The sequence below is a fragment of the Hylobates moloch genome, unplaced genomic scaffold (genome assembly GCF_009828535.3).
Source record: "Hylobates moloch isolate HMO894 unplaced genomic scaffold, HMol_V3 SCAFFOLD_10, whole genome shotgun sequence".
NCBI classification, from domain to species: Eukaryota; Metazoa; Chordata; class Mammalia; order Primates; family Hylobatidae; genus Hylobates; species Hylobates moloch.
In genome coordinates, this window is record NW_026652285.1 from 34,574,348 (window position 1) to 34,600,832 (window position 26,485).

The following is a 26,485-nucleotide window of genomic DNA, read 5'->3' on the forward strand; positions in this document are numbered from 1 at the left end:
CAAAACAACACCCTCCTTTGAACAGGATAACTGCTCCATGTACTTAGATTCTGGGGACTGACATCTTAACTGTGCATTTCCCCGTCTGAAAGCAGTGAGTTGCACCCTCCCTGAAAAAGTGATGACTGGAAGCACTGCTGTGCAGGCAGCCACCTTTAGATGGGAGAGAAACCCAAGGTGTCTGAGTCTGGGAACGTGGAGCTGGAGGGGAGAGGTATCGAGGGTCAGTGGGGCTCCCCCTTCCCCTGCCATAGAAATCATCTGCCCTGGCCGGGCGTAGTGGCTCACAACTGTAATCCCAGCACTTTGGGAGGCCGAGGCGGGGGGATCACCTAAGGTCGGGAGTTTGAGACCAGCCTGACCAACACAGAGAAACCCCGTCTCTACTAAAAATACAAAACTAGCTGGGTGTGGTGGCACATGCCTGTAATCCCAGCTACTTGGGAGGCTGAGGCAGGAGAATGGCTTGAACCTGGGAGGCGGAGGTTGAGGTGAGCAGAGATTATGCCATTGCACTCCAGCCTGAGGAACAGGAGCAAAACTCTATCACAAAAAAAAAAAAAAAAAAAAAAAAATTAAGAAAATAAACCACTCTCCCTGAACGCACTGGTGGCAGAGAAAGCTCAGGGCCAGGCCTCACGCCAGGGCCGTGGCCCCTATGCTGGAGCCAGCACACCAAGGCGGGCATGCCCTGGTTCTGCCTGGCAGCCCACTCTAACCTGCCACTGCACATAAATTACAGGGAGGAGGCCAGTGGCCAACTGGCTTCAAGGCTGGCCCTGCCTCTCTCTAGCACAAGGAAGTGCTTTGTGCAGCCCAACACCTCATTATCTGGCAACTCAGTCACACCGGAAAGGGCAAATAATGGGGTGAGCGCGACACATGTTGTGCAGACGTCCCTCCCTGCACAAACCTGTCCTGGAGTCCCACTGCCTGTGGGCCAAAGGCTCAATTAACTCCTTAGTATGGTATTTGCAGCCCTTCAATCTGGCTGCAACAACTCTTTCCAGAAAAGTCTCTTTCTAATCTAATTCATTTATTCATCTATAAGATGTTTACTAAGCACCTACTATGTGCCAAGCATGATGCTGAAGGAGCTGAAGCACTCCTAAGGTCTCATGGGTCCTGAATCCTTTGCAGATCACACACAAGTCCCCAGCTAAAAGCTCTGCCTAGAGGAGGTGCTCAGTAATTAGTAACTGTTTTTAATCATCACTCCCACCTGCCACTGAGGAGAATCAAAGTTGCTCTTCCCAATGCCCACCACCACACCAAAAGGCAGGCAGCACAGGCCTGCATGAGGCCACTAGAAGCCTAAAATGTAGAGTCTTGGCTGCTCTGGAGGGCACTGGAGTTTGGAGGTTTGTTCCCACGTTGGAGTTATCGGCAATTTGGGGACTATTGGGGTGTTACAGCATACTGGCTCTTCAATCAACCTGAGATCACTTATCTGACAAGCACTCCTGCATCCACTCTGGGGTCAGGCCCTGTGCAAGGTGCGGGGCTCTCACTGTGGCTCTCCAGGAGCCATGACATGGTGTGACTGCTCCCGCCAGAGGTGTGGACATGTGTACACAGAGGAGGGAGGGGTGAGAGGTCAGGAAGCCTTCCAAATGGCAGGACAGCTGAGCTAAACTTAAGAGGACAAGGACGATAAAGGTGTGACACACAAGTGAAGACACAGAGGCTTACAGGTGAGCCTTGCATCCTGGCACAAGGCCAGAGGTTCCCAGCTGGCTGTCATGGAAGGGATGGAGTAACAAGACGCCCTTCCAAGAGGTAAGGGTCAGCTGGAATGTCAAGCTATGAGTCTGGACACGATAGAAGCCATGTGTAGCGTCTAAATGATGACACGTCCAGACTCACTTTTGGAAGACAGAAGATAAAGGACAAATCAAAAGGGTCAAGACTCTAGCAACATGGGATATCAGGTATGGAACTTTTCTTCTAATAACATTTGTAAAAGCCACAACAGACTGGGTGCGGTGGCTCATGCCTGTAATCCCAGCGCTTTGGGAGGCTGAGGTGGGTGGATCACTTGAGGCCAGGAGTTCGAGACCAGCTTGGTCAACATGGTGAGACCCTCTCTCTACTAACAATATAAAAATTAGCCAATAGGTGGCGCGGCACGCGCCTGTAATCCCAGCTACTTGGGAGGCTAAGGCAGGAGAATCTCTTGAATCTGGGAGGTGGAGGTTGCAGTGAGCCGGGATTGTGCCACTGCGCTTCAGCCTGGACAAGAGAGAGACCCTGTCTCCAAAAAAAAAAAAAAAGAAAAAAAGCCACAACAATAAACAATTTGACAACATATCAATTTCCTACCACTTTGTAATGAACCTGACTATACAACGGGAGATCCTACACAGAACAACACAGGTACAGTAAAAACGGTGCATTTTAAAAAGACGTATGTTTTTTGACATAAGAACGTGGGCAACTTCTGTGCAATGTAAAGATTGATTAAAGATCTTCTAGCGTGTCTAGGCCAGAGACAGCTTGAAAGAAACCAAGAGGGAGTGGGGTCAAAACAATCAGGTAAAAATGGGTATGTATAAAACACAGAGATGACAAGTCAACATGGGTCATGATTATGAAAAGAGGCACCTGGCACAGGTGGCTCACGCCTGTAATCCTAGCACTTTGGGAGGTAGAGGAGGGCGGATCACCTGATGTCAGGAGTTCAAGACCAGCCTGGCCAACGTGATGAAACCCCGTCTCTACTAAAAATACGAAAATTAGCCAGGCATGGTGGTGCGTGCCTGTAATCCCAGCTATTCGGGAGGCTGAGGTGGGAGAATCGCTCAAACCCGGGAGGCGAAAGTTGCAGGGAGCCAAGATAAGAAAAAAGAAGAAAAGAGGCACCTCATGTTTTCAGCCAGGGATGGGCAAAGCTTCACTTCAGTAAGTAAAGCATTGCTGAACGTGGCCAGGCCTGCTCATTTATATATTGTCTATGGCCCCCTGAAGAAGTGAACAGAGGCAACAGAAATCGTGTTGCTGCAAAGCCTGAAATACCATTTGGCCCTTTACAGAAAAAGTTTGCTGACCTCTATGTTAGACACATAAGAATTGAATACAGGCAAACTAGAACAAGCAGTCTCCCTGAGGGCAATATACTGATGCTCGAAGCCCGCCGGGTCCTTCTTCTCTGAGTAGGGCCCTCAGGAGACACCACATTCCTCTGAACATCTTGGGTGGTCAATCTTCCATACTCTGGATTGCATTTAATTTCTAGAAACTGCCCACGGCTTTTCCAAACCAATTTAGGTGAAAAGGTGGGTGATCACGCCAAGGAATGAAACATGCAAGCTTGCCAGAGGCAGGACGCATGCCTCTAACACGGAAGGAATTGAAATCGCAATGAGATGTGGCTTCATTGTAAAGTTGCACAACTTGGTTTCTTGTGTCTCATTAACTGGGGACAACAGTCATATAATGTTTGGGCCTCGGCCTGACAGGCCTGACAGTAAAAATCCCTTCGTCGCTTGTGGCTTATGACTACCTCTTACAAGACAAACCACATTCCACAGGAACCTGCGGTCTGGAGAGGGCTGTTAAGGGCTGTCCTGGGAAGTTTTTGGAAAAGATGGGGCCTGGTGAGAGAAAAGAACACCTGGCCTTTTTACAAATGCAGACACTGTGGCCCAGGGAGCGGAGGCGCCTTGCCAACATCACCTAGCCATGGCACCTCCAGGTTCAACGCACCCAAAGTGGCCAGTGTTTCAGGTTCGGTGCCAGCTGTGAGGGGCGAGTGAAAAATGAGTTCATGTTCTCCAAGAGCCCAGTCCCTGGTATCCAGATAACACAGGAATGTCAATAAAAGCAGAGAAGTTTGGCAGGTCTTGGGTATGTCCCCTGACCTCTCCAAGTCTGCTTACTTGTATGAAAAATAGTATCTTCCGTACACAATTCCTGTGAGGACTCCAATGAGAGATGTACCTGAAGCACCCAGCAGAGTATTGCATACAGTAAGTGCTCAACCGAAAGCAGCTAATCACTTCAGGCACAAGGCTGAGCTATTTTCTAGTTGCAACGGTCCAATCTTCTTACCCACAAGTGTGTACACACACCTCCCCTTCGGTACAGAAAACTCCTGGAGACTGCAAGGCTTCACTGAGCACCTGTCCTGTGCGAGGACTGACCCTGCCTGCCTCCAACAGGGAAGTTAACAGAGGGGAAAACTGCAATCTGGCTCTGGAACTGCAACATTCCTACCCCTCTTGGCTAATGCCTTCAGCAGGACCACAATTATAAACACAGAACTAACAGGAACTGAGAAACAGCAGCAGATCAAAAAGCAGGTTGCTCTTGCTTTTGGAGGATGCGAGACAGATTTCTTCCAAAGAGGCAAGGGAAAATCCCCCATCTTTACAGGTCAGGAATAGCGCCAGTAAATCCCTCCACTTTGTCCTTTCTCCTTTCATGGAATAGACCAATGTGCCAGTGGGTGTTAAGCAAACAAGGGTGTGAGTTGCAGCTTCCTGTGCCTGACTATGCAGTTCCCGTACAGGTCCTTGCCCGAGCTAAGGCTGTGGCCCCGGACACAGACAGATAAAGTCCCGATCGAACACTAAGGGCCAAAGCTGGCACCAATGAGCAAGCCTGGTGAGCTTATATAACAAAGGGCTTGTCACCACTTCCTGTGATCCTCATCGCCAGCATTCCAACACAGTGAGACACTCAGCGGCTTTGAAGTTCAACAACTCATTCAGATGGCCCCAGCAAAAACTCTGCTGGGAGGTGGAGAGCCTGTGCTCCCTTACCTCACTTTCTCATTCCCCTCCCCGCGTTGTGCTTGCAATGTTACCACTTCAAAAAAATTTCCAATAGTAATTAAATGATTTGCATTTGTTTTTAAAAACTGTAAAATATTCCAACCTTCCAGCGATAACCAGTGTATACATTTTGGTCGATTTCCTTCCAGTCTTTTTTCTACATATGTAGGTGGGAATGCAGTATCTGGAAAAGAATACAAATATTCATCGTTTTTTATATCCTGCATTTAAAAAAGTATTACTTCTGGCCGGTTGCAGCAGCTCATGCCAGTAATCCTAGCACTTTGGGAACTGAGGTGGGAGGATCACTTGAGTTTGAGATCAGCCTGGGCAACACAGTAAGAGCCTGACTCTACATAAAATTTTTAAATTAGCTGGGCATGGTGGTGAGTGCCTGTAGTCCCAGCTACGTGGGAGGCTGAGTCTGGAGGATCTCTTCAGCCCTGGAGGTGGAGGCTGCTGTGAGCTATGATGGCACTGTTGCACTCTAGCCTGGGTGACACAGCAAGGCCCTGCCTCAAAATAATAATGATAAATACAAATATAAAAAATGAAAAACTATTACGTCGTTGAGTGTTTTCCATCTTAACGATTTTGCAGTGGAGTTACTCAACTCAGCTTTTGTTGGCTGTATTCCCTCTCACTTTAGGCCACACATTAGCCATTTCCCATGGCTGGCTATTTAGGTAATTTCCAGTTTTTGGTTTTGCCAAATGTTTTAGGTGCTTTTCCCTAGGAGGGCACCACTGGGTTCCCAGGGTAACAACTTTTAAGCCTCTCCATGTTGCTCTCTCACTGTTTCCAGTCACTCTTTTTGACCTAAAACCAAGTCTACAACATTTTTAGGGCAACATTACAGTCTATTCACAGGCACCTTCTCAGATGATCTCAGGACAGGAACGAACATCTTTTTTTATTTATTTTTGAAACAGAGTCTCGCTCTGTCATCTCGGCTCACTGCAGCCGTAACCTACCAGACTTAAGTGATCCTCCTACCTCAGCCTCCCAATTAACTGAGACCACAGATGCATGCCACCACTCTTGGCTAATTTTTAAATTTATTTTGTAGAGATGCGGTCTCCCTATGTTGCCCAAGCTGGGCTCAAGCGATCCTCCTGCCTCGGCCTCCCAAAGTGCTGGGATTACAGGTGTGAGAGCCCAGCCAACATCCTCACTGAAAACAGGCTCAGACAGGTGTGGTGGATTATGCCTGTAATCCCAGCACTTTGGGAGGCTGAGGTTGGCAGATCCCCTGAGGTCAGGAGTTTGAAATCAGCCTAGCCAACATGGCAAAAGCCCATCTCTACTAAAAGAATGCAAAAATTAGCCAGGTGTGGTGAGGTGAGCCTGTAATCCCAGCTACTTGGGAGGCTGAGACAGAAGAATCGCTTGAACCCAGGAGGCAGAGGTTGTGGTGAGCTATCGCACCACTGCACTCCAGCCTGGGCAACACAGCAAAACTCAGTCTCAAAAAAACAAACAAACAAAAAACAAAGCAAAAAAAAAAAAAAAAGAAAACAGGCTCAGAGAGGTCAAGTGACTTGCCCACAGTCACAGTCTGACCCTGAACCCAGGCTAACCCTGGGCAGCGCTCCTTCACTGGCCCACACTGCTACCCTCATAGGCCCCTAGGCAGGCCAGTATTTGAGCAGGTACCATGGGGACTTTCTTTTTTTTTTGGAGACAGAGTCTCGCTCTTGTTGCCCAGGCTGGAGTGCAGTGGTACAATCTCGGCTCACTGCAACCTCCGCCTCCCGGATTCAAGTGATTCTCCTGCCTCAGCCTACCAAGTAGCTGGGATTACAGGCATGTGCCACCACACCCGGCTAATTTTTGTAGAGATGAGGTTTCACCATGTTGGTCAGGTTGGTCTCGAACTCCTGACCTCAAGTGATCCTCCTGTCTTGGCCTCCCAAAGTGCTGGGATTACAGGCATAAGCCACTGCGCCCAGCCAACATTTAAAAATTGAATGCATGATGATCTTAAACACAGCTTGGTATGGTCCCCAAGCCTCACCCTGTAATCTTAAATCCACCTGTCAATGTCTTGACCATCCAACCCCAGAACCGATGCAGGGAAATGTCATAGTCCTTCAGCAAAAGGGCTCAAGTAGTCTTTCTTTATTCAGCAATGGGAAAGGTCCTCTTTTACCACTAAAGAACTAAGCGGCAGAAAATGCCATGTCCCAATTAAGTCTAAGGAATAGACTTAATAATGACAATCCAATTTGCTCATCTCTGAATTTAGACTATGAATGCAAGGTTACCTTAGATTTCACATTCAAACAAACCTTTGAAATTCAAATATATGGATCTTTTAAGGCAGCCAGGCCTCTTTCTGCAAGGGAAGCCCTGATTTCCCTTTTTGGGATTTTTTTTAAAGAAAAGTCTGGGAAGACACAAGACCGTATGAACAAAATATATGTTTTGTTTCAGTACCCTTCACAGATCTAAAGTCCCTTCCCCATAACTATGAAGGTGGCTGTCAGAAATGTCCGAGCATACAATGACTCTCTAAATGAATGAATGTATACAACTGAAATTTACTTTCAGAGTAAGAAATGCTTGAATATATATGGAACTAGAAGCCGCCGAATTTTAAGAAATCCAATACTCTTAAGTGTCTGCTAGTTTGTAGAAAAAAGATGTAATCAGAAGAAACCGTCAAAAGCAAAGGGTAAGATATTTTCTAGGATAATCATTCCCAAAAAGGCCAGACAGATACAAAAAAAGAGAAAGATTTCTAATTTGGGGGTGACGGGAGAAAACTGAACAGTATAAAACACACAAAAAAGAACGTGCCTTCACACCTCAACCACTGACCACAATCTTTTACTACCAAACTGCTTATTTAGCATCCTCTGAGTTGTCACAATTTCTGCTTCCACTGGAGGCTTCAAGTCTAATCATCTGTAAGGATTCCTTAAAACAAATAGTTTGCCTGGATAAAGAAAAGTTTCTCTGCCTTTTCAAAACCACTTCTACCCTAGTTTGCAGGTGACAAAGAATCTGAGTCAAAGTTGCACATAAAATTCAAGGCAGGCCAGGTGGGGTGGCTCATGCCTGTAATCCCAGCACTTTGGGAGGCTGAGGCGGGTGGATCATGAGGTCAGGAGATGGAGACCATCCTGACCAACATGGTGAAACCCTGTCTCTACTAAAAAATAACAAAAATTTAGCTGGGCATGGTGGCGCATGCCTGTAATCTCAGCTACTTGGGAGGCTGAGGCAGGAGAATCGCCTGAACCAGGGAGTCAGAGGTTGCAGTGAGCCAAGATCGCGACACTGCACTCCAACCTGGTGACAGAGTGAGACTCCGTCTAAAAAAAAAAAAAAAAAAATTCAAGGCAGAGGGACAAAGGGCAAGTAGGCAAGACCTCAAAGCATGCCCGGGTTGAGTGTCTGCACTTTGACAACCTTCAGGCCCAAGGCCTGGGAATATCATCCAGGCTGTGACAGCGTTCTCAGCTGTCTTGTGGGTGACGAGGAAGTGATGACACCAACTCCCACCATCTCATCACTTCACAGTCACACGACAGATGGCTTTCAGATGATCCAGAGCCCCACAGAAGCCCGGCAAGCAGGAGCTGACTGATGGCAACATTATTCCTAGATCTTTACAAAGCATTTCTTCTGAGCCTGTAAAGCGAGCTCTGCCAGCCAGAGTAGCCCTCTGATGGAGTGGTGAATGCGTAAGGAATTGTCCAGGGATCCTCAAGGGGCTCTTTGACTGAGCCCAGCAAACATCTTCATCAAGGCTAACGTTTCTTTCCCTCTGGGGACCTAAAGCAGGCTGAGCACTTACTGTTTTTCAAAGAGCTTCTCCCTGGGAGGACCTCCTCTGAAGGTCAGCATCCCGCATTGGCTCAGAGCCCCGGTTTTCCCTTTCCCCTCTTGCACTGCTGCCTTCTGAAGACTTCAACTACGACGCCAGCAACTTTACATGGCTTCTTTCTAACTGCCATCGTTTGCCTGGACATCCTGGAATGCCTCTTAACTCCACGAGGTGCTGCCATCAGATGGGAGAGCTCCATCTCAAGGGCAGGTGACTAGCTCTGTCCACCCCAAGAACACACACAGCCCCCTCCCCCATCTCCTCAGTCCCCCATGTCTTTCCTCATGGATGGGCTGCTCGGTAGCTCTGTCCTTTCCTGCTCCATGTTTCAGCAGAAACAAGCAGTCTGACTTGTACAAGGCCTCCTCCGCCCAACTCTGCGACCAGCAGGGCCATTCCCGGCCCAGACTCCGTGACCCCAGCACATGTTCCGTCTGGCTCTGACAGAATGTGGACAAATGCTCTGATGGACTGAGTAACTCACAAACTCCCACAGAGGACATCTCGGCTATTGACAGAAAAATCTATCCTCCTGACAAGCGCTCAGTCGATTTCTCTCGATTGCCCAGTGTCATCTGAGAGCTGCCTGAGCAGTCAGTTGCAGTATTTCAGGCCCTTGGTGCCTCTGCCTAAAGCATTCCATGTCCTCCTAACTGGGTCCCCACCTCCATGCCCAGCTTAGAGCCCCCCCACCCCCACCCCTTTCTAACTATCCCCTCAGGCTACAGACATACAGGTGTCCCTAAAGCATGAGGCTGACCCTTTTGCTCCCTCCCTCCACCACCTTTCATTACCCACAGAATTAAGACCAAACTGTGGCCTGGCCCTGAAGGCCTTCCCACACCTGGCTTCTCCTCCATCATCTGCTAGGGACCATTCAGAGGGCCCCTCTCCCAGGATGTCCTCCTCACATCCAGCAATCTCTAAATATCCAGATCCTCCTTATGCATGAAGGCCCAGTTCCCATGCCACCTCCTCCATGAAGCCTTCCTTGATGCCCCTTTGGCAGTATTGTCCTGAGAATGCCTATGGAGAGTACCTGGCCCAAACTAGACACTTTATCGACAGTAGAGACCTATGGTTTCTAAACGGCCATCAGCTGACACAGAGTTGACCCCTGTCACTGTCCCTTGCATCTGTGTAACACAGACTAACTGCCTGGCTGGAACCCCAGCTCCTGCCCTGCCCACTACTAGCAGTGTCATCTACGATAAGATATAAACTTGTTTGCCTCAGTTTCTCCATCTGCAAAATCAGACTCTTTATTTTGAGACAGAGTCACTCTCTGTTGCCCAGGCTGGAGTACAGTGGCGTGATCTCAGCTCACTGCAACCTCCACCTCCCAGGTTCAAGCAATTCTCCTGACTCAGCCTCCCGAGTAGCTGGGACTACAGGTGCTTGCCACCATGCCCAGCTAATTTTTTGTATTTTTAGTAGAGACATGGTTTCACCATGTTAGCCAGGATGGTCTACATCTCCTGACCTCGTGATCTGCCCACCCCAGTCTCCCAAAGTGCTGGGATTACAGGTGTGAGCCACCCCACCCAGCCAAAATGGGACTTTTAATAGAACTTGCCTCCTATGGGGTGTTGTGGGCATCAGTGAGCTAACATACCTCAAGCTCTTAGAACAGAGTGGTGATCCCAGGTAAAGCTTAACCATAAGCAGAGCCACCAAGATAAGGACAGGTTCACTTTTTGAGGACCACATCATCAGCCCAGACAGGGCAACCCCACTGACTTTACTGTGGCTATAGAAAGCCCAAAGTTCAAAGCTGGACCAAGGCCCAAGATACACAGGCCAACATAATATAAAACATTCATAAAGCTCTTCCTAAATGCTAGGCATTGTGCTCAGCCATTTCAGCAAATGATTTTATTTAATCCTCACAATGACCCAATGTACTTCCCCAGAACCTCATCTCCCAAATGCCTTACCATCTGTAAAATGGGGATTCTCACAGCAACATCTCAAAGACACACAGTTAAGGATCAAGTACTGAAAGTGTTACCTATGGTGACACAGAGTGAATGGTCAGTAAACACCATCTATTACTATTTTACCTACATAGAAGATGGGGCATTCCAGGCCCACAGAATTTAATCACTTGTCCCAAATTACTAAGCTTCCAAGCACCAGGGCTAGGATTTGAGCTCTGGACTTCCGACCCTAAAGCCAGTGAGTGTTTCATGCCACCACAGTGGGACACACTTGGGTTCTGCTGTGTCTGGAGCAACAGCCCTGGGCTCCTGTGGTGTATGACCTTGTCAGCTAGCCCCCACAAGGGGCCAAGAACCAGGACAGGGAATGCCGAACCCCGACATCACACTGCTTTCAGCCAGGCAACCTCTGCTCCACTTGCTACCTACTCCTCTGGAATCCACTCCTGACAGCTCCTTTGCTGAGACTCCCCAAATCCACCTGGGAATCTGACCTTGTTCCCCATCCAGTCACGTGCCTGCACAGTTAACACCTCAGTGCCAACCTCAACTCACCCACTGGGAACCTGCTCTAGCCTATTACTTTGTGCCCACAGGAAGCTCCTAGACTTGGGCTCCATCAAGACCTCCACAGTTGTGACATCCTAAGGTCCTTGCCCTTAGCAGCTGGGATCCTGGCTGGGAATCTGGCTCTGTGGGCAGTGTTATAGCCTGCAGCTTCTCTCTGCCTTTGAAGATACAATCGCACATGTGAGGGTCCTTATAAGAGAGAAGCAAGGTTAGACTGGTTCTACTTGACCTTAGAGAGTCAAACCAAGACAGTAGTAGAATCTACAAAGAAAAAGAGTTCAACCAACAGAGTTCCTGTGAATACCAGGTGCTCAAAATGCTAGAGTAAACATTAAAAAAAAAAAAAAGTCAACCCCAGCTGTGCAAAGGTGGCCGGACAAAAGGTAATAAATCTCAACATTGGAAGTTTTCAACATGGATGGAAGAGAGTTGGATGGGGTGATCCCCAGCTGTCTGGGACACCAAAGGTCAAGGATAGCAGCTTTCTACCTTGGCTGCAGATCACATTCATCTGGGAGCTTCAAAAAATACTGATGCCCTGGCTCTATCTCCAGAAATTAATTAATCTGGGATGGGAGCCTAGGGAACTGAAATTTGTAAAATGCTATGCAGGTAATTTTACTGTGCTGCCAGGGCTGGTCCTGGGTTCAGTGACGTGATGTGAGTTAGGCAGACACCTTCAGCCTCTTAGAACCACAGTCATGTTCGGCAGTGTTCAGAAATCTGCATTTTTCCTGGATTTATTCCCCATGAACACTCCTGGACTTAATCTTTTCCTTTAATACCAATTTGTTAATGTCATCAACCTCACAGCAAACACTGCAGGATGGATTTTCCTAACACCAGCATGAGCCAGAAAAAGAGAAACAGGCTATAGTGGTCTGGAAAAAAATCTCTTACTGATTGAAGACACGGGACACCTGGGTTGATGGTGGACAGAAAACGGTGGGGTGCAGAGGAAGAACTTGGTGAATTATCATCACCTGGACTTTTTGCAGGTGTTAAAAAATTTGAGTGACCAAAATCGTGTGGCCCACACAGGCCACACCTTCAAATCCTACCCATTCTGAACTCTCCCACCAGCCACACCCACCTCAGCCCAAATGCTTATCTTGTCTGCTCAGGGAGTCATTTACCTGCCTGTCTATGCTGGCAATGAATTCCTCCCTCTCCAATACCCACTCCTGGGCTCTCAGCTAGAGCACCCAGGCTTAACTGTCTCTGATTGTTCCATAGCCCAGTGCTAGAATATGGTTGGATGACTGAACACTATACCCACTCTGTGAAAACTGAAACACTTGCTTGGCTCAAGCCACATGGGCAAGGCAGACCACCGTGACTGCCTCAAATACACCAAGACAGCCCAGCCTCCAGTATTAGAGGAGGATGCCGACTCCACCAGAGGCAAGACAAGGCTGTCTTGGCCACATCCCACCCACCACAGCAGGTTTGGCATTCTGCTGTGGTGGGTAAAGATGAAGCCCTAGTTAATACCTAGTTAACTTTTCTCAGATGTCAGGAGTTGAATGTGTAATAAGCGCATGGGTATCTGCAGAAGAAAGGTGTCATTTTATAAAGACAGGCCTTCATCATCATTATCATAATCACTGATGAGACCTAAACACTGTCAGGGCAAGATGGAGTCAAAATATTTAAGTCTCAAAAGGTACCTGAAGATTGTGAGCAAGCAATACAGGGTGCCCAGAAACACACTAGCCATTTGGAAAACAAGATGACAACCTTACCTCATACAATGAAATCAAACTCTAGGGGGATGGAAATTTTAATGTAAAAAAAAAAAAAATCCATCAAAGTATCAGAAGAAAATATAAATACTAGAGTAGGGAAGACTTCGTTTTTTTGAGACAGAGTCTTGCTCTGTCTTCCAGGCTGGAGTACACTGGCGCAATCTCAGTTCACTGCAACCTCTGTCTCCTGGGTTCAAGCAATTCTCGTGCCTCAGCCTCTGAAGTAGCTGGGACTACAGGGGCATGCCACCACACCCAGGTAATTTTCTGTATTTTTAGTAGAGACGGGTTTTTGCCATGCTGCCCAGGCTGGTCTCGAATCCTGAGCTCGTGTGATCCACCCGCCTCAGTCTCCCAAAGTGCTGGGATTATAGGCATGAGCCACCGCGCCCAGACGGGAAGACTTTTCTCAGCAGCATGCTCAAGAAATCATGAAGGTGGAGACTGATTAAATAGAAAACAATTCATTGTAACCAACAACAATTGCCATATATAGAACCAAAAGGCAAATTACAAACTTTAAAAAATATTCTGCAACCCAAATGGCAGGCAAGGGGCTGCCATTGTTAATCCACAAAGAGTTCTTACAAATCAACAAAGAAAACCCTGCAGCAGAAAAGGATGAACAGATGATAAACAGTTTTGGAAAAGCAACACAAATGGTCAACATACATTTGCACCAGGAATCCAGGAAACTGCAAATGCAACTAACTCGCATTAGAATTCCCAGGATTGTGTGAGAAGGGTAAAACAGGTGTCAACTTGTAAGGTCTTTTTAGAACACAATTTGAAAGTATGTATCAAACTTTTTACTGTCTTATCCAACAATTCTCAGAATCAACCTCAAGGAAATAATCACAGATCTATGCAAAGAATTAAGTTACAAAGATGTTCATTACGGCACTGTTACATTGGTGAAAACGAGGAAAAGCCTAACATGTGAACAGAATACAATGCAGCTATTAAATTACAGTTGTTAAATATTTAAGCTATTGTAGACATCTTTCCATGTCTTTACGTTTAAAAAAAGATAGACAGTATCACTTAATTTTTGTGGAGGGAAAAATAAACATATATATATATATATATATATATATATATATATACACACACTGAAAAATGGCTAGATGAAAAAGTAGTAAAATGTTAATGGTGGTTTCTTTGAATTACAGGTTACAGAATTAGGGTTGGTTTCTGAGTTTTGCTTACTTATTATTTTCTATACCAAACTTGTCTTAATTTTGTTATAAGGGGTAAAAAGTCAAAAGATAAATGTGGAACTACAGATCAAAATGCAAGCTGGCCCCTTTCTGAGGAACTGGCTCAGAGCACAGACAACTTGCAAGGGCCCCACAAAGGGCAGGTAGGCACTGCGCCATTCCGCAAATGCCATGCAGTCCCCAATCACATGTGTGGCTTTGGAATGCACCAGAGGGATTACCCGGCTGTCTGGCTTTCTGGGAGTGCACGTCCAACAAAATGGTAAAGTTTCACTGTTAAGAACTTTCTGATGATTTTCATTTTTAGAATTTAGCCGTGGCCTGGAGAAACCTGCAAACTCTCATTCCTCCTAGTTCTGTTTGCATTCTCCCCATAGCCCATGTACCAGTGAACCCACAATATAAGGTACCACTTCCTATCAGAAGCAGCCAGCAATGAAATGCTCTGCTGAGCAAAACAGTGGCTGCTCCAGCCCTGTCCCTGGAGACTTAATCACTGCACTGTCTCCACCCTCCTGTGGTGCCCAGCTCAGCCATGCAACATAGCAGGTGGCCTCTTTCGAATTAGGAGTATTGGGGCAATTTCACACCGGTGGCAGGCAGGGCCCGGCCCCTTGCCACCTTTCTCTATCCCTGGCAAATACACCATGGCATGCCCCAAGCTCTGGCCACCCCTGACTGCACACAGCAGAGTTCCCCTTCCAATCTCAGCCACTGTAGATGGGATCCCCTCTATCTTGGATGCCCCATCCACACCTTCCTCTGGACCCATCTCCAATGAGTCCTCCTATTCCTGACGGTTTTCCCCATTTCCTCCCACAGACCCAGACAGAGGACCATCCATTTCTTCCCCAGGATCTCAGGCACCTCCTGGCCCCAGAGGGCAGGGCGTGTCGCACTCTGGACCCCTAGGCCTCAGCTGCTGAATGCACTTCATCAGTGGCTGCTCAGGACCAAAACCTTGCAGCCATCCTGGCTCTTCTCCCTCATCTCTGTCAGGAAATCCTGAGGCCCAATTTCACCACACGCCGGAATCCGCCCTCTTCTCATTACCTGCTGTCAGAGCCCTGCTTCCAGTGGTCTGCCGGCTGGTGCCCTCTCTGCTCTAGAATCTCCAGAGCCACCCTTTAAAAACCCAAGTCAGATGCGTGGTTGGCTCCTCTGCTCAGAACCCTCTGCTGCCCCCATCTCATGCAGGGTTAGCGAGGAAGGCCTCTTCAATGCTTGTGAGGCCCGACATCCTCTGCCCCCACCTCTCAGCCCTTAGCTGCCTTCACACCTCCTCCTCTCCGCTCGGTCACGTAGATCTCTGCATTGCTCCCTGAACCACCCAGGCATGCTACTGCCTCAGGCTTCTGCACTGTTCCTCTTCCCTCTGCCTGGAACGCCCTCCTCGGAGAGCGGGGTGGCTCATGCCATCACAACCTTTAGCAAGGCCCTCTCTGAGCACCCACATAAAAAGCATCCCACCCCAAATTAATGTTGGCCCTCGCCTCTTTATTCCTCTTTACTTTCCTCCACAGTCCCTATCCCTGACGTAACTGTATTTACTTGACTCCTGTCACGAGAGAGCAAGCTCAGGAGATCATAGACTCTTATCTGCTTTGTTCGTGGCTCTATTCCCAGCACCTAAACAGAACAACCCCCAGCACATAGCAGGCTCTCAACAATGTCTACTGAATGAATGAGAAGAAAGGACTTGGCATGGGCTCTCACAGCCCCGCTGGGAACTCTGGGTCCAGCCTGTAAGTCAGGGCCCGGCAGTGGGCCAGGGGATCCGCTTCCCCCACCCACCCACCCACCTGTCGAGTCACTCTCCCCTCCTCGGCCATGGGAAGCCCCTTTCTGACCAGGAGTATTACATGCTGCTTGGAAAACACCAGGCCTGAGTCACTCGCTAGGGCTCTAATTCTCTCTCCATCCCCTGGACCCACCTCCAAGATCCTTCCTTTACAGCATAATGGGAAATCCAGAGACAGCTCCCCTTGGAGAAAATGGAAAGGAACTGAATGATTTAGAGGAAAATTCAGTTCTTCCTGCCTCGGGAGTTAGGAAAGCTCAAACCCTCAGGAAGTTAGTACCGCTGAAAGTGAAACATTAATAGAAATATTACTGGAAAATACCAAACAGGAAGGGAAGGAAAATTCCATTGTGGAAGCAAGGTCCTCTGTTGATGCTCCTTAATGGTCTCAGCAAAGTCTTTCAGAATCAAAACATGGGAAGAAGCGGAAATCAATCAGGCTGTCACCCTTCCTGTAGACTCCAGCTTCGGCCACGCCATCTCCACACCACCCCGGCACAAAGGGCACTGGCCTCAACACAAGGTCAACACACACAGCACGTACTGGCCACCAGCTCTGCCTCTGCTGTGAGGCAGGGCAGAATGCACTCCTCCCCATGAGCCTCTGTTTCTCTATCTGCAAAAGGGAGATTACAGCCCCTTCCTCACAGAGTGGCTCTGAGAAGTAAACAAATTACCGGTGTGAAAGTGCCCTTTAAGCTGTGGAATACTTACATAAATGTTGGAATCAGTCACTTCTACCATGCCAACAGAGGAGATATTTTACAAAGATTAAGTCTAGCCACAAATAAGGCAGAGACAACAGAGCAAATACAGGCATGGGATTGTGCAGCTTGAGGTAGTATGGCACAGTGGTTACAAACAGATGCTGGATCTGGCTTCACATCTCATCTCTGCCACTTACTGGCTGTCTGACTTTATTATTATTATTATTTTATTGAGATAGAGTCTCGCTCTGGTGCCTAGGCTGGAGTGCAGTGGCCCGATCTCAGCTCACTACAACCTCTGCCTCCTGGGTTCAAGCAATTCTCCCACCTCAGCCTCCCAAGTAGCTGGGATTACAGGCGTGTGCCACCACGCCGAGCTAATTTTTGTGTTTTTAATAGAGATGGTGTTTCACCATGTTGGCCAGGTCTCCAACTCCCGACCTTAGGTGATCCACTTCGGCCTCCCAAAGTGCTGGGATTACAGGAAGTGCTGGGATTACAGGCATGAACCACCACGCCCGGCCGACCTGACTTAGACAAGTGACTTAACCTGTCTGTGCCTTGGTTTCCTCATATGTAAAAATGAGAATAGAAGTAGCAACAGTAGTAGCTACCTCAAAGGACTGTCGTGAGGAGTAAAGATACATACAAAGCACACAGAACTGCACCTAGCTCAGAGTATGTATAATAAAAGCATTAGCTATTACTGTAGTGGAAAACTCCCTTAATTCAAGTGATTGTACTTTTTTTACTCAAATACCTCCCCCTCACCCTGCATCTCCTGTGGCTCCATGAAATCAAGGCCCTGCCCAGAACAGTCTCTGTGCCAAGATGGCTTTTGGCTCACCCACACCACTTTATTTACAGATAAATTCTGACATACAGATGTGGGTTTCAACTTTGGTTCCTGTGTCCTCAACCAAAAGATAAGCTTTTCAGGGGCGGGCACTATCCACGCCCTGGTTCATCCCTGTATCCACACAGCTCCTGACGGTGGCCTGCATATAGCAATCCCCCAGTCAGCACAGGCCAAATGAAAGTTAGGAAGTCAGAGACGACCACCACCTTTGTCCTGCGGAAAATGCACGACCTTCTGGGCACAGTGGCTCACACCTGTAATCCCAGCACTTTCGGAGGCCAAGGCAGACGGATCGCTTGAGCCCAGGAGTTTGAGATCAGCCTGGGCAATAAAAAAATACAAACATTAGCTGGGTGTGCTGGCGTGTGCCTGTAGTCCCAGCTACTTGAGAGGCTGAGGTGGGAGAATCGCCTGAGCCTGGGAAGTTGAGGCTGCAGTGAGCTGTAGTCGTGCCACTCACTCCAGTATGGGGGACAGGAGTGAGATCCCGTCTCAAAAAAAGAAAATGCACCACCCCTACCGCCACCATCAACCAACCTCACAAAGCCACAGGGTGTGTTGCCGTCAGCCAGCCAGCATGCGAGCTCTGTTGGAAAGTCACACGTCCCAGTTTATTTTCTAGGGCCAAGCCTGACCTACCCATTCCCCGCAGGCCACCACTTCTGGGCTCTCCCAGCACAAGCTAAACTAATCAGGGGAAGGCTTGACCACAGGCAAGTTAGACCTTGCTGACTGATCAGAGGAAACCACAGCTGTTTCAGATTTGACTTTTAAAGCTAATTTTTATGGGTCAGAAATGCTCTGGGGGCAAAGAGAGGATAGGGTCAAGTCATGGGGGTTAAGCCCTGGGGTAATCAGTCATGTTCTGAGATTGTCAGATTAGAGAGGACAGTCACCTGATCTCCTTCAAGGAAACTTAAGTTCCTTGTTGATCAGGGCCAATGTACCACCAGTCTCTTCCTCCAAACAGAGCACACACAGCCTGGCGAATCCTTGAAGGGAAGGAATGCTTGGTGTTAGAATGAGAAGACATGACAGTTACAAGACTCACGTTTTGTGCAGCTGTCCCTTGGGATGTGCCAACTCTGTGCTCAGAATTTCTCTATAAAATAACTCAAGTGCTGCATTAACATCTCATTTCTGGAACTCTGAGGCAGATGGGAGACAGAGAAACAGAAAAGCCAGCTCTAGGGCCTCTTCTAGGGACACCAAAGCAAAGGCTGAAAGCAGAGAAATTAGGGCAGAGGGATGCAAGAAGAGTAGCATTAAATAAAGGGGAGGAGGAGACATGTAACACATATTCCAGTAAATATCCAAGCCTTATACTGCTTATTTCCATTGAAACCACGGAAAATAGAGGAAGCATATAGGTTTTGAACTCAAGACCACACTGGTGTGATCCTTGCTCTATCACTTTGCAGCTGTGTGACTTTAGGCAAGTCATCAACCTCTCTAAGCCTCAGTTTCTTTATCTGGAATATGGGGATAAGGTAGATGATGGCACTGAAGGCCCTAATTAATGGCTTGCCTGTATCCCTGCCCTTTGCCATGGGACACTGCAGCTCCTCCTCTCTCCTTGAATTGTGGCTGGTCTTATGATTTGCTTTAGAAGGGTCAGCATGCCAGTTTCCAACCTCAAGAGACCTTATGCGCTCCTGCTTTTTCCTGGAACCCTGCTGCCATCATATGAACATGTGCTGGAGGAGGAGAGACTACACGGAACAGAGCTGAATTGTTGCAGCCCAAGGCCATCCTAAACCAGCCCACCAAACACGTAAGCAAGCCTAGCCAGGATCAGCAGGGCTGCATACCCACCCCACCCCCAGTGACTGCAAAGGCATGAGTGAGCCCAACTGAGACCAGAAAAATGACTCAGATATGCAGGCTCGTGGCTATAATAAAACCTTATCGTTTAAAGCAGGGGTTGGAAGCTAGAGCGCACAGGCCAGCTGCCTGTTTTTGTAAATAAAGTCTTATTGGGATACAGCTGTTCCCATTAATTTCCATATTGTCTATGGCTGCTTTCAAGCTACAGTGGCAGAGCTGAAGAGCTACGATAGAGACAGCATGGCCCACAATCAAACCACCGGCGTTTTGGGGTGATTTGTTATGTAGCAACAGCTAATACAGTACCCAAGCCTCTCCTAGTGGGACGGTGAGGATTAAATGACCGATTGAGCGGTTACTATGAAGCCTGGAGAATGTATTTCTCTTCTGGGGAATCAACCAGGAAAAACTGGATTTGATACGCAGCATTTCTCTCACACTGCTTTCAGGGGATGGGACTTCAAAGGGGAAAGTGTCCCAAGCCAAACCACAGGTATCAAGTGCGACCCTGACCTTCTCCATTAATGACATTTTAAGAACTGGAGAATGTGGCTGTTCATCAAATGGGAATGACTGACAACTCATGTTTGACCCCGGCTTCGACCATGCCCTACATCAATGATTTTATGTAAAACAGGACAAATGATAATTCACAACTCCGCAGCAAGGCACATGAGACTTTCTTCCCTTTGTGGGCTCCAACCTCCTTCTGCAGTCTCCCGCCACACCTGCCCTGCTGCCCCCAGCCATCCTCTCCAGCCTCCAGGCCATGGCACAGGCTGCTTTATTCCTTCTGCATGAAAAGCCCTCTTCCCCACTCCCCTGCCTTGGGAATTCCCACTCAGCCTTCTACACTCAGCTCAAGAGCGACCTTCTCCTGAAGGCCCTCTTTGGCTTCCCAGCCAAGTTCAGGCCCTCCCGGCCCTCTGCACACACACTTCTGGCATTCCTTGGGTTGTGATAGTGTCTCTCTGGTTGCATCTGTCTCCCTGACTAGACCGGGAGAAGCTGGTATTCAACTGCAAACTGAGAAGCTTCCTTTTTGGAAAGTTAGCCACCACTTACTTCTCTCTGAATTCCCTCTGCCTAGCAGGCAGTTTAGAAACTGTTTGCTGAATGTTTAAAAAAAAAAAAAAGTTAGACATGATATTATTTATTCTGTAACTATGGAAAAGAGTTATTTAACTCAACTCTGGATGCTGACAAAATATAAAGTGTTGGTACACATTAGTATGTATTTAAAACCTGGGAAAACTGATGTCATGATGCTCCTGACTTATGGTGGAAACAACATTTATTTAATTATAGTAAAAGAAACAAGACTTCAGCAGAAAATATAACTGGATGAGACCTGTTTGGCTGCACAAAAGGAGACCTACCAAAGTAACTGGCCTCTTTTGTCATCATTTTTTTTTTTATAAAGCACAACTTGAAGGAATACTGTGTCTACCTAATCCAGTTTCGTTTTCTCATCCCAGGAGCTCAGGCCCTCACCGTCTCTCACCAGAACAACAACTGTCCCCTAACCTTGATCCTATTTTCCCCAGATTTTGGCAGCTGTTTATAGCCTGGATGTCCCTCCACCATTGCTCTGAGTACATCCCTTCCCTGGCTCAACAACCTTCAAGGTCTCCCCTGTGGGGTCCAACTTCAAGCCCCTACCTCACTCACATTGTCATCTCTCATTCCCCAAACAAGGCCCAGCTGCATGAACGTGCTGCTTTCCAAGAACAGGCCCCACATTGAGATTTTATACACATACACACACGTCTATGTTCACACACATGTATACACTTACATATACACACCCTGACACATAAGCACTCCTGCAACGTGCAGTCACCCTCTCCCCTGAGCTGAGATTCCACTTCCAACTCTAGATCCAGCTCAAAGCCACCTCCTAGGTGACGATCTTCCCAAATTCTCCAAGATAAAAACACTGGGAAACAAAGGATGAAATTCCTGTCAATCTCCTCCAGGGGCTCAGGCCAGAGATCATGGACAAGTCTCCTGCATCCTTCATTACCTCCCCTCCTCACTCACACTTATACCAAGACATCTCTGAGCACAAAGTAAATGCTGGAAAAAGTGGGCTATGTTAGGGGAGAAACCAGTAGAGTAAGGCTAGTTTCTCTTCTAAATAATTCTAAATGGAAAAGTGGGCAGGGTGCTGTGGTTCTCACTTGTAATCCCAGCACTTTGGGAGGCCAAGGCGGGAGGATGACTTGAGCCCAGGAGCCTGGGCAACACAGAGAGACCTCACCTCTACAAATAAAAAAATGAGCCAGGCATGACAGTACACGGCCCCAGTTACTCAGGAGGCTAAGGCGGGAGGATTGCTCGAGCCTGGGAGGTTGAGGCTGCAGTGAGCCATAACTGCACCACTGCACTCCAGCCTAGGTGACAGAGTGAGACCTCTAACAATGGATAAAGGCTAAATTAGGTGCCAGACGTGGGTTTTCCTGGATCCATGAGTGAGGGGCAGAAGGAAGGCTGGATCTACAGTGTGCCTGGCCTCCCAAAAGCTGTCTGGCTGGAAATAATGTGAAAACAACTGCTTCCTGACTGCCTGATGGGGTGGAGGTGTGCTGGCCCAGGATCAGGAGGTAGCCACACACAGATGGCAGAAACAAGGGCATCCAGAGTCTCTGCATCCCAAGGCTGCCCTGACCAGAAGACCCAGAGGGACAGTTAAGGAGAAGCCACTGTTGCATGAGTGGTTCTCAAAGCATGGTCCCAGGACCCTCAGCCATTTCCCCTCAACCTGGGAAATGATGGAATGCAAACACTCAGGTCCCCCACCAGGCATGCTCAATCAGACACTGCAGGATGGGCCCCAGCAATCTGTTGTAACCAGCCCTCTAGGTGCACTAAAGTTTGAGGATCGCTGCACTATAACGCCCTGCTGACCCTCCCTGGCTGCCTCCTCCCTCCTGGGTAAAAAGAACATCTGGACAACTTCTCAAAAGATCAAAGGTCTCACAGTCACAACCTAGTAGGTGAAAAGGAGCCCAGAGAGACCTTCTAAAAAACCATATCTGATCACAACACTCTCGCAGCTAAATCCCTTCACAGGCCCCCTCTGTGCTTAGCTTACAAGGTCCTCCCTGATCCAGGCCCTGCCCAACTCTTAACCTCTCAATTTCAGCCACAAGGGACTTCACCTGCAGTTCCCTGAAGCACAGGGCTCTTCTCCAGCCAACGATGGTGACCATCCCTGCCTCAAAATAATGGCCCTGCCTCCAAGGTGCACTCCTTGATGCCACATCCCCCAACCTCTCCCTTGCCGTTCATCCCTCCTGTAACCTTGTAACACAAGGTCTTATCATAGCACTCATCACCATCACGCCACTATGGCCTCTGTCATAGCATTCACTGCAGAGGGTCCCTGCTCCAGCACCCAGCAGGGGAGGACACAGAGAAGACCCGTAAGAAATATCTGGTGATGAAAAGAAGTCAAGTCTTAAACATCTTGACATCTTGGCTATAAAACAAATCATTCCTCAGTGTTTGAAACAGTCTTAACTGTAACTGGGAAAAAATGTTTACTGAAGTTTTGAACCACTAGCAGTGGAAGAGAAAGGAGATCTGCCCACCTGGGGTGTGGCTGCAGGGTAACAAGAAGGATGCATAAAGTCCATAAAGTTGGCCGTGACCCTCTCGTGCCTTTTATATCCAAGACCTCCAGGTTTCCCCAGTGCCTGCACCAAGCCAAGCTTCAGCCATGCATAAGACTGCACCGAGCCTATCTGGTGTTTCCCTCACTGATCAAACACAAGCCCAGGGTCCTGGTGGCTCCCAGGGAAATCTGCCCCCTCTCCCAAAGCAGCTCCTAGGTAGCCACCTGGCTCCCAGCTAGTCGTCATCTAGGTGTGGCATCCTAGGTGCTTTAGAAACCCAGAGTCCAAGCTTCCGAGGCGTGCCCCAAACTGCCTCCAGGGAGAGGTGGGATCCTCCACGGACTGCCCATGCAGATGAAACAGGGGAGGGGATATTCTGGGCACCTCGGGGAGAGGAGGCCAGGCAGTAAAACTAGAGAAGGGACATTCCCTTCCTCCTCTCTCCTGGCAAACAAAAAAGATCCCTTTCCAAGCACCAGCTGGCAGGTAAGAGCCTGTCTCCCTCCTGTCTGGACATTCAGTCTAAAAGGAACTCAGACTCTTAATCAGTCTCCCCCAGCCCAGGCCTGGGCAAAGGTTTACCTTTGGGGGAAGAAGGTAGGGAGAACAACAGCCACGCACCAGGGCGCTGAGAAGGAAGGAGCCCTTCTCCCACCGGGCCTCAGATTTAATCAAAACACTGCCTTCTACCAGAAGTAGACAGAACAAGTATTATTTTATGGGGGAAGGGGGGAGTGTGAAGGGGGAGGAGGGGGCCTAGTCTGGCTGTAATTAACTCGTCTGCGTCAAAGGGAGGGATCTAGATGGCCTAATGCGTTAGGAAGGGGGCTGTCACAAAGTCCCCCCGTGTTCCTGGGACCTTATGAGGTAGAGGTGAGGTCAGGAAGGAAGCAGGTGAGGATAAGAGGGGTGGGGTCTCCTTCCAGCCGGGCCTGATAGGCTGACCCCCTCCCGCGCGCAGCGGGAGGAACTGACGGGTTCGATAAGGAGCGCTCTTGCAGGCAGCGCATTTCAACCGGAAAAGCACGCGTGGAGGTTCCCGCAGCAGCTCCGGTACCAGGCAGCCCGGATTTGGAAACCTGGAGCTGGGTGTGGGGCGGGGCAGGGCCGAGCAGGGCAGCCGCGAGGGATTTACATATACACGCTGGAGACAGCCGGTCCGGATCTGCCACCAAGAATGCTGTGTAATATTGGGCGAGTCCCTTCCTTGCTCTGGACCTCAGTTCCCCACCTACAGCGTGAGCGGAAAGTGGAGGCTGGGGTAAGGGGTGTCAGGAGTCAAAGCTCTTTGAAGTCCTAGACAGCTCTGACTCTGACTTTACTCCTTGGCAGCCGGAAAGGCTGGCTGGGTCCGTCTTCCTGGGGCAAGGCTGGGCCGGGCGCTCTCGTTCGGGCTGTGGGCTCAGAGAGGGGACGTTCTGGGAGCAGCGGCGAAAGAGGTGGGGTGAGGAGGCCGCCGGCCCCAGGAAATGGGCGCGGGAGGGGGCAGAAGCGGGAAGCAGCACGCCAGCCCCGACCCAGGGTCCTAGGCCGAAGCTGAAGTAGAGACTCGACACCAAAGCGGTGGGTACCTCGGTTTCCCCGTGCGCACCGTGGCTCTGGAACCTCGGGAAGAGGCCAAAGGGCACCTTACCTTGTCCTTCTTGCCGGCCCCGCTCTCCTCCGCGGCTGAGGCGGCGCACTTGTTGAGCAGTTTCTTGCCTCCGCAGGCCGTCGGGCTCCAGGTGCGGCCGCCCGCGCAGGCGCCCCCCAGGGGGTCCCCGGCCCCACCGCCCGCGGCGCTCTCCACTTTGATGAGGCGGTGCTTGGGGGAGATGTAGCGCACCTCGGCCGGCGTGGCGGGCCGCCGCTCGCTGCTGCTGCGGTAGAGGTGCGGAGAGCCGGAGGACGAGGACGAGGACGCGGCGGCCCCCGCGCCCGAGGAGGCGCAGCAACAGCCCGCCGCGCCCGACGCGGACGAGGCCGAGAAGGCGCGCTGGACCCCGCCTGGCTCCCCGCTGCCGCCGCAGTAGTCCAGGCGGCACATGGCGCGCAGTTTGCGCAGCGACGAGCCAGGCCCGTTGTAGGGGTCCTCGAAGTCTCGCTCCTTCTGCGCGCGGTAGGCGCGGATGAGGTCGCTGGTGCTGCCGCTGTCGTCGGGCAGCGAGCCCGAAGAGGCCGAGAAGCAGGAGGCAGTGGCCGGACCGCAGGACGCCGAGGCGGCAGAAGAGGCCTGCGGCACGGCTTGGGGGGGCTGCGAGGGCCGCTCGCCCCGGCGCCGCTGCTCGCGGTAGTCTGGCCGCGGCGGCTGCGGGGGGCTCTTGGTCTTGCTGTTGCCCAAGCTGAAGTACTTGTTTAGCCACTTGGCCATGGCGAGAGGCCGCCTAGGGCCGCGGCGCGGGAGCCCGGTCCGCCGCCGCGGCCATTCGGGGCGCAGCGCTGCGGCGCAGGTCCCTCGGCGCCCCGGCCCCGGCGGGGGGCGTCCGGGGCGCCCGCTCCCGACGCCAAGTTCAAGTTCTCGCCGCCGCCGCCTCCTGCCGGCAGCTCTCTGGCTCCAGCAGCTGCAGCACCGCCCTCCGCCTAGCGCCGCCCGAGCTAGGGCTCTCGCGCCCCTCGTGGGCGCGTCTCATGGGGTCCCGGCCCACGGCCCGGGGGAGAGCGGAAGGTCCGAGCGCTCCACGCCGCGGACCCTGTGGCCGTACGCCCCCCGCCGTGGATCGCGCTCCTGCCCCGTCGGAGCCGCAGCCTCCGCCTTGGCCGGGATCCGCGGCTGCCGCGGGAACTTCTCGGCGTCCTCGGCTCCCTTCTTCCTTCCTGCGAGCGCTGGGGCGAGCTCGGCCCCGCAGCGGAGAAGAATGCGGCCGGGAGAGACAGCGAGCGACGGAGGGAGGCAGCCGGCGCCCGCGCGCCCGTGCCCGTCCCGGCGGCGCCTGTCGCTGCCACTGCCTCCGCCTCCCGAGCCGCCGCGTGTGTGACACTGAGGCCGCCAGAGCCCGCCCCGCGTCGCCGCCCCGCCCTCTCGGAGCCCGCGCGCGCGCCCCGCCCCTCGCCCGCCCCCGCAGACCCAGCACCGCCCACCCCCGCGAGCCTGGCCCCGGGCGGCGGCCCAAGCCCCGCCCCCCTCGCGCCCGGGGCCCGGGTGGGCGCACCTCTCTGCTCTTGCACGCGCCACCTCCCGCGGCCGCCCTGGCGCCAGCACCAGGGTCGTGCCCCAGGGCGCTGGGGTCCCGCCGCGCAGCCGGCTCCACCTAGCTTGCAGCTCGCCGCCGCCTCGGGCGAGAGGTTGCCTGGAGGAGCCTGCTACGCGAAGAGGCCAAACCTTTCCGCAGTCCCCCGGGACCCCGCGCGTTGTTCACTCCAGGGATCCCCGTGTCGGGATTGAGGAGGGAGGGTGGATTAACACGGAACCTGTCTAGTTTACAGCGTGGCCCGTGTGGAGGAAATGCAGTGCCGAGTGCCCTTAGGGACAGAGTGGCTGTCCCTCTTTTCTTTAAAGGGACAGACTCCGGTTCAGCCCCGTGCACCAGGTCTTCGGAGGAATCTTTATGCTAATGAGTGTATTAGCAGTCCAGATGACGGATGTGGCCGGGATAGGCGGTGGGAG

The 26,485-nt window shown here is 50.6% G+C and overlaps 1 protein-coding gene across 1 annotated transcript in view; it reads right to left on the minus strand.

The window, feature by feature from the left end:
* SHB (SH2 domain containing adaptor protein B) overlaps positions 1-25,465 on the minus strand; it is a 159,843-nt gene extending 134,378 nt beyond the window's left edge. The window contains exon 1 of the mRNA XM_032164202.2: positions 24,536-25,465. Coding sequence (XP_032020093.1) covers positions 24,536-25,252 — 717 coding nt within the window. The 5' untranslated portion in view covers positions 25,253-25,465. The remainder of the gene's footprint in view (positions 1-24,535) is intronic.
* Positions 25,466-26,485: the final 1,020 nt, after the last annotated feature.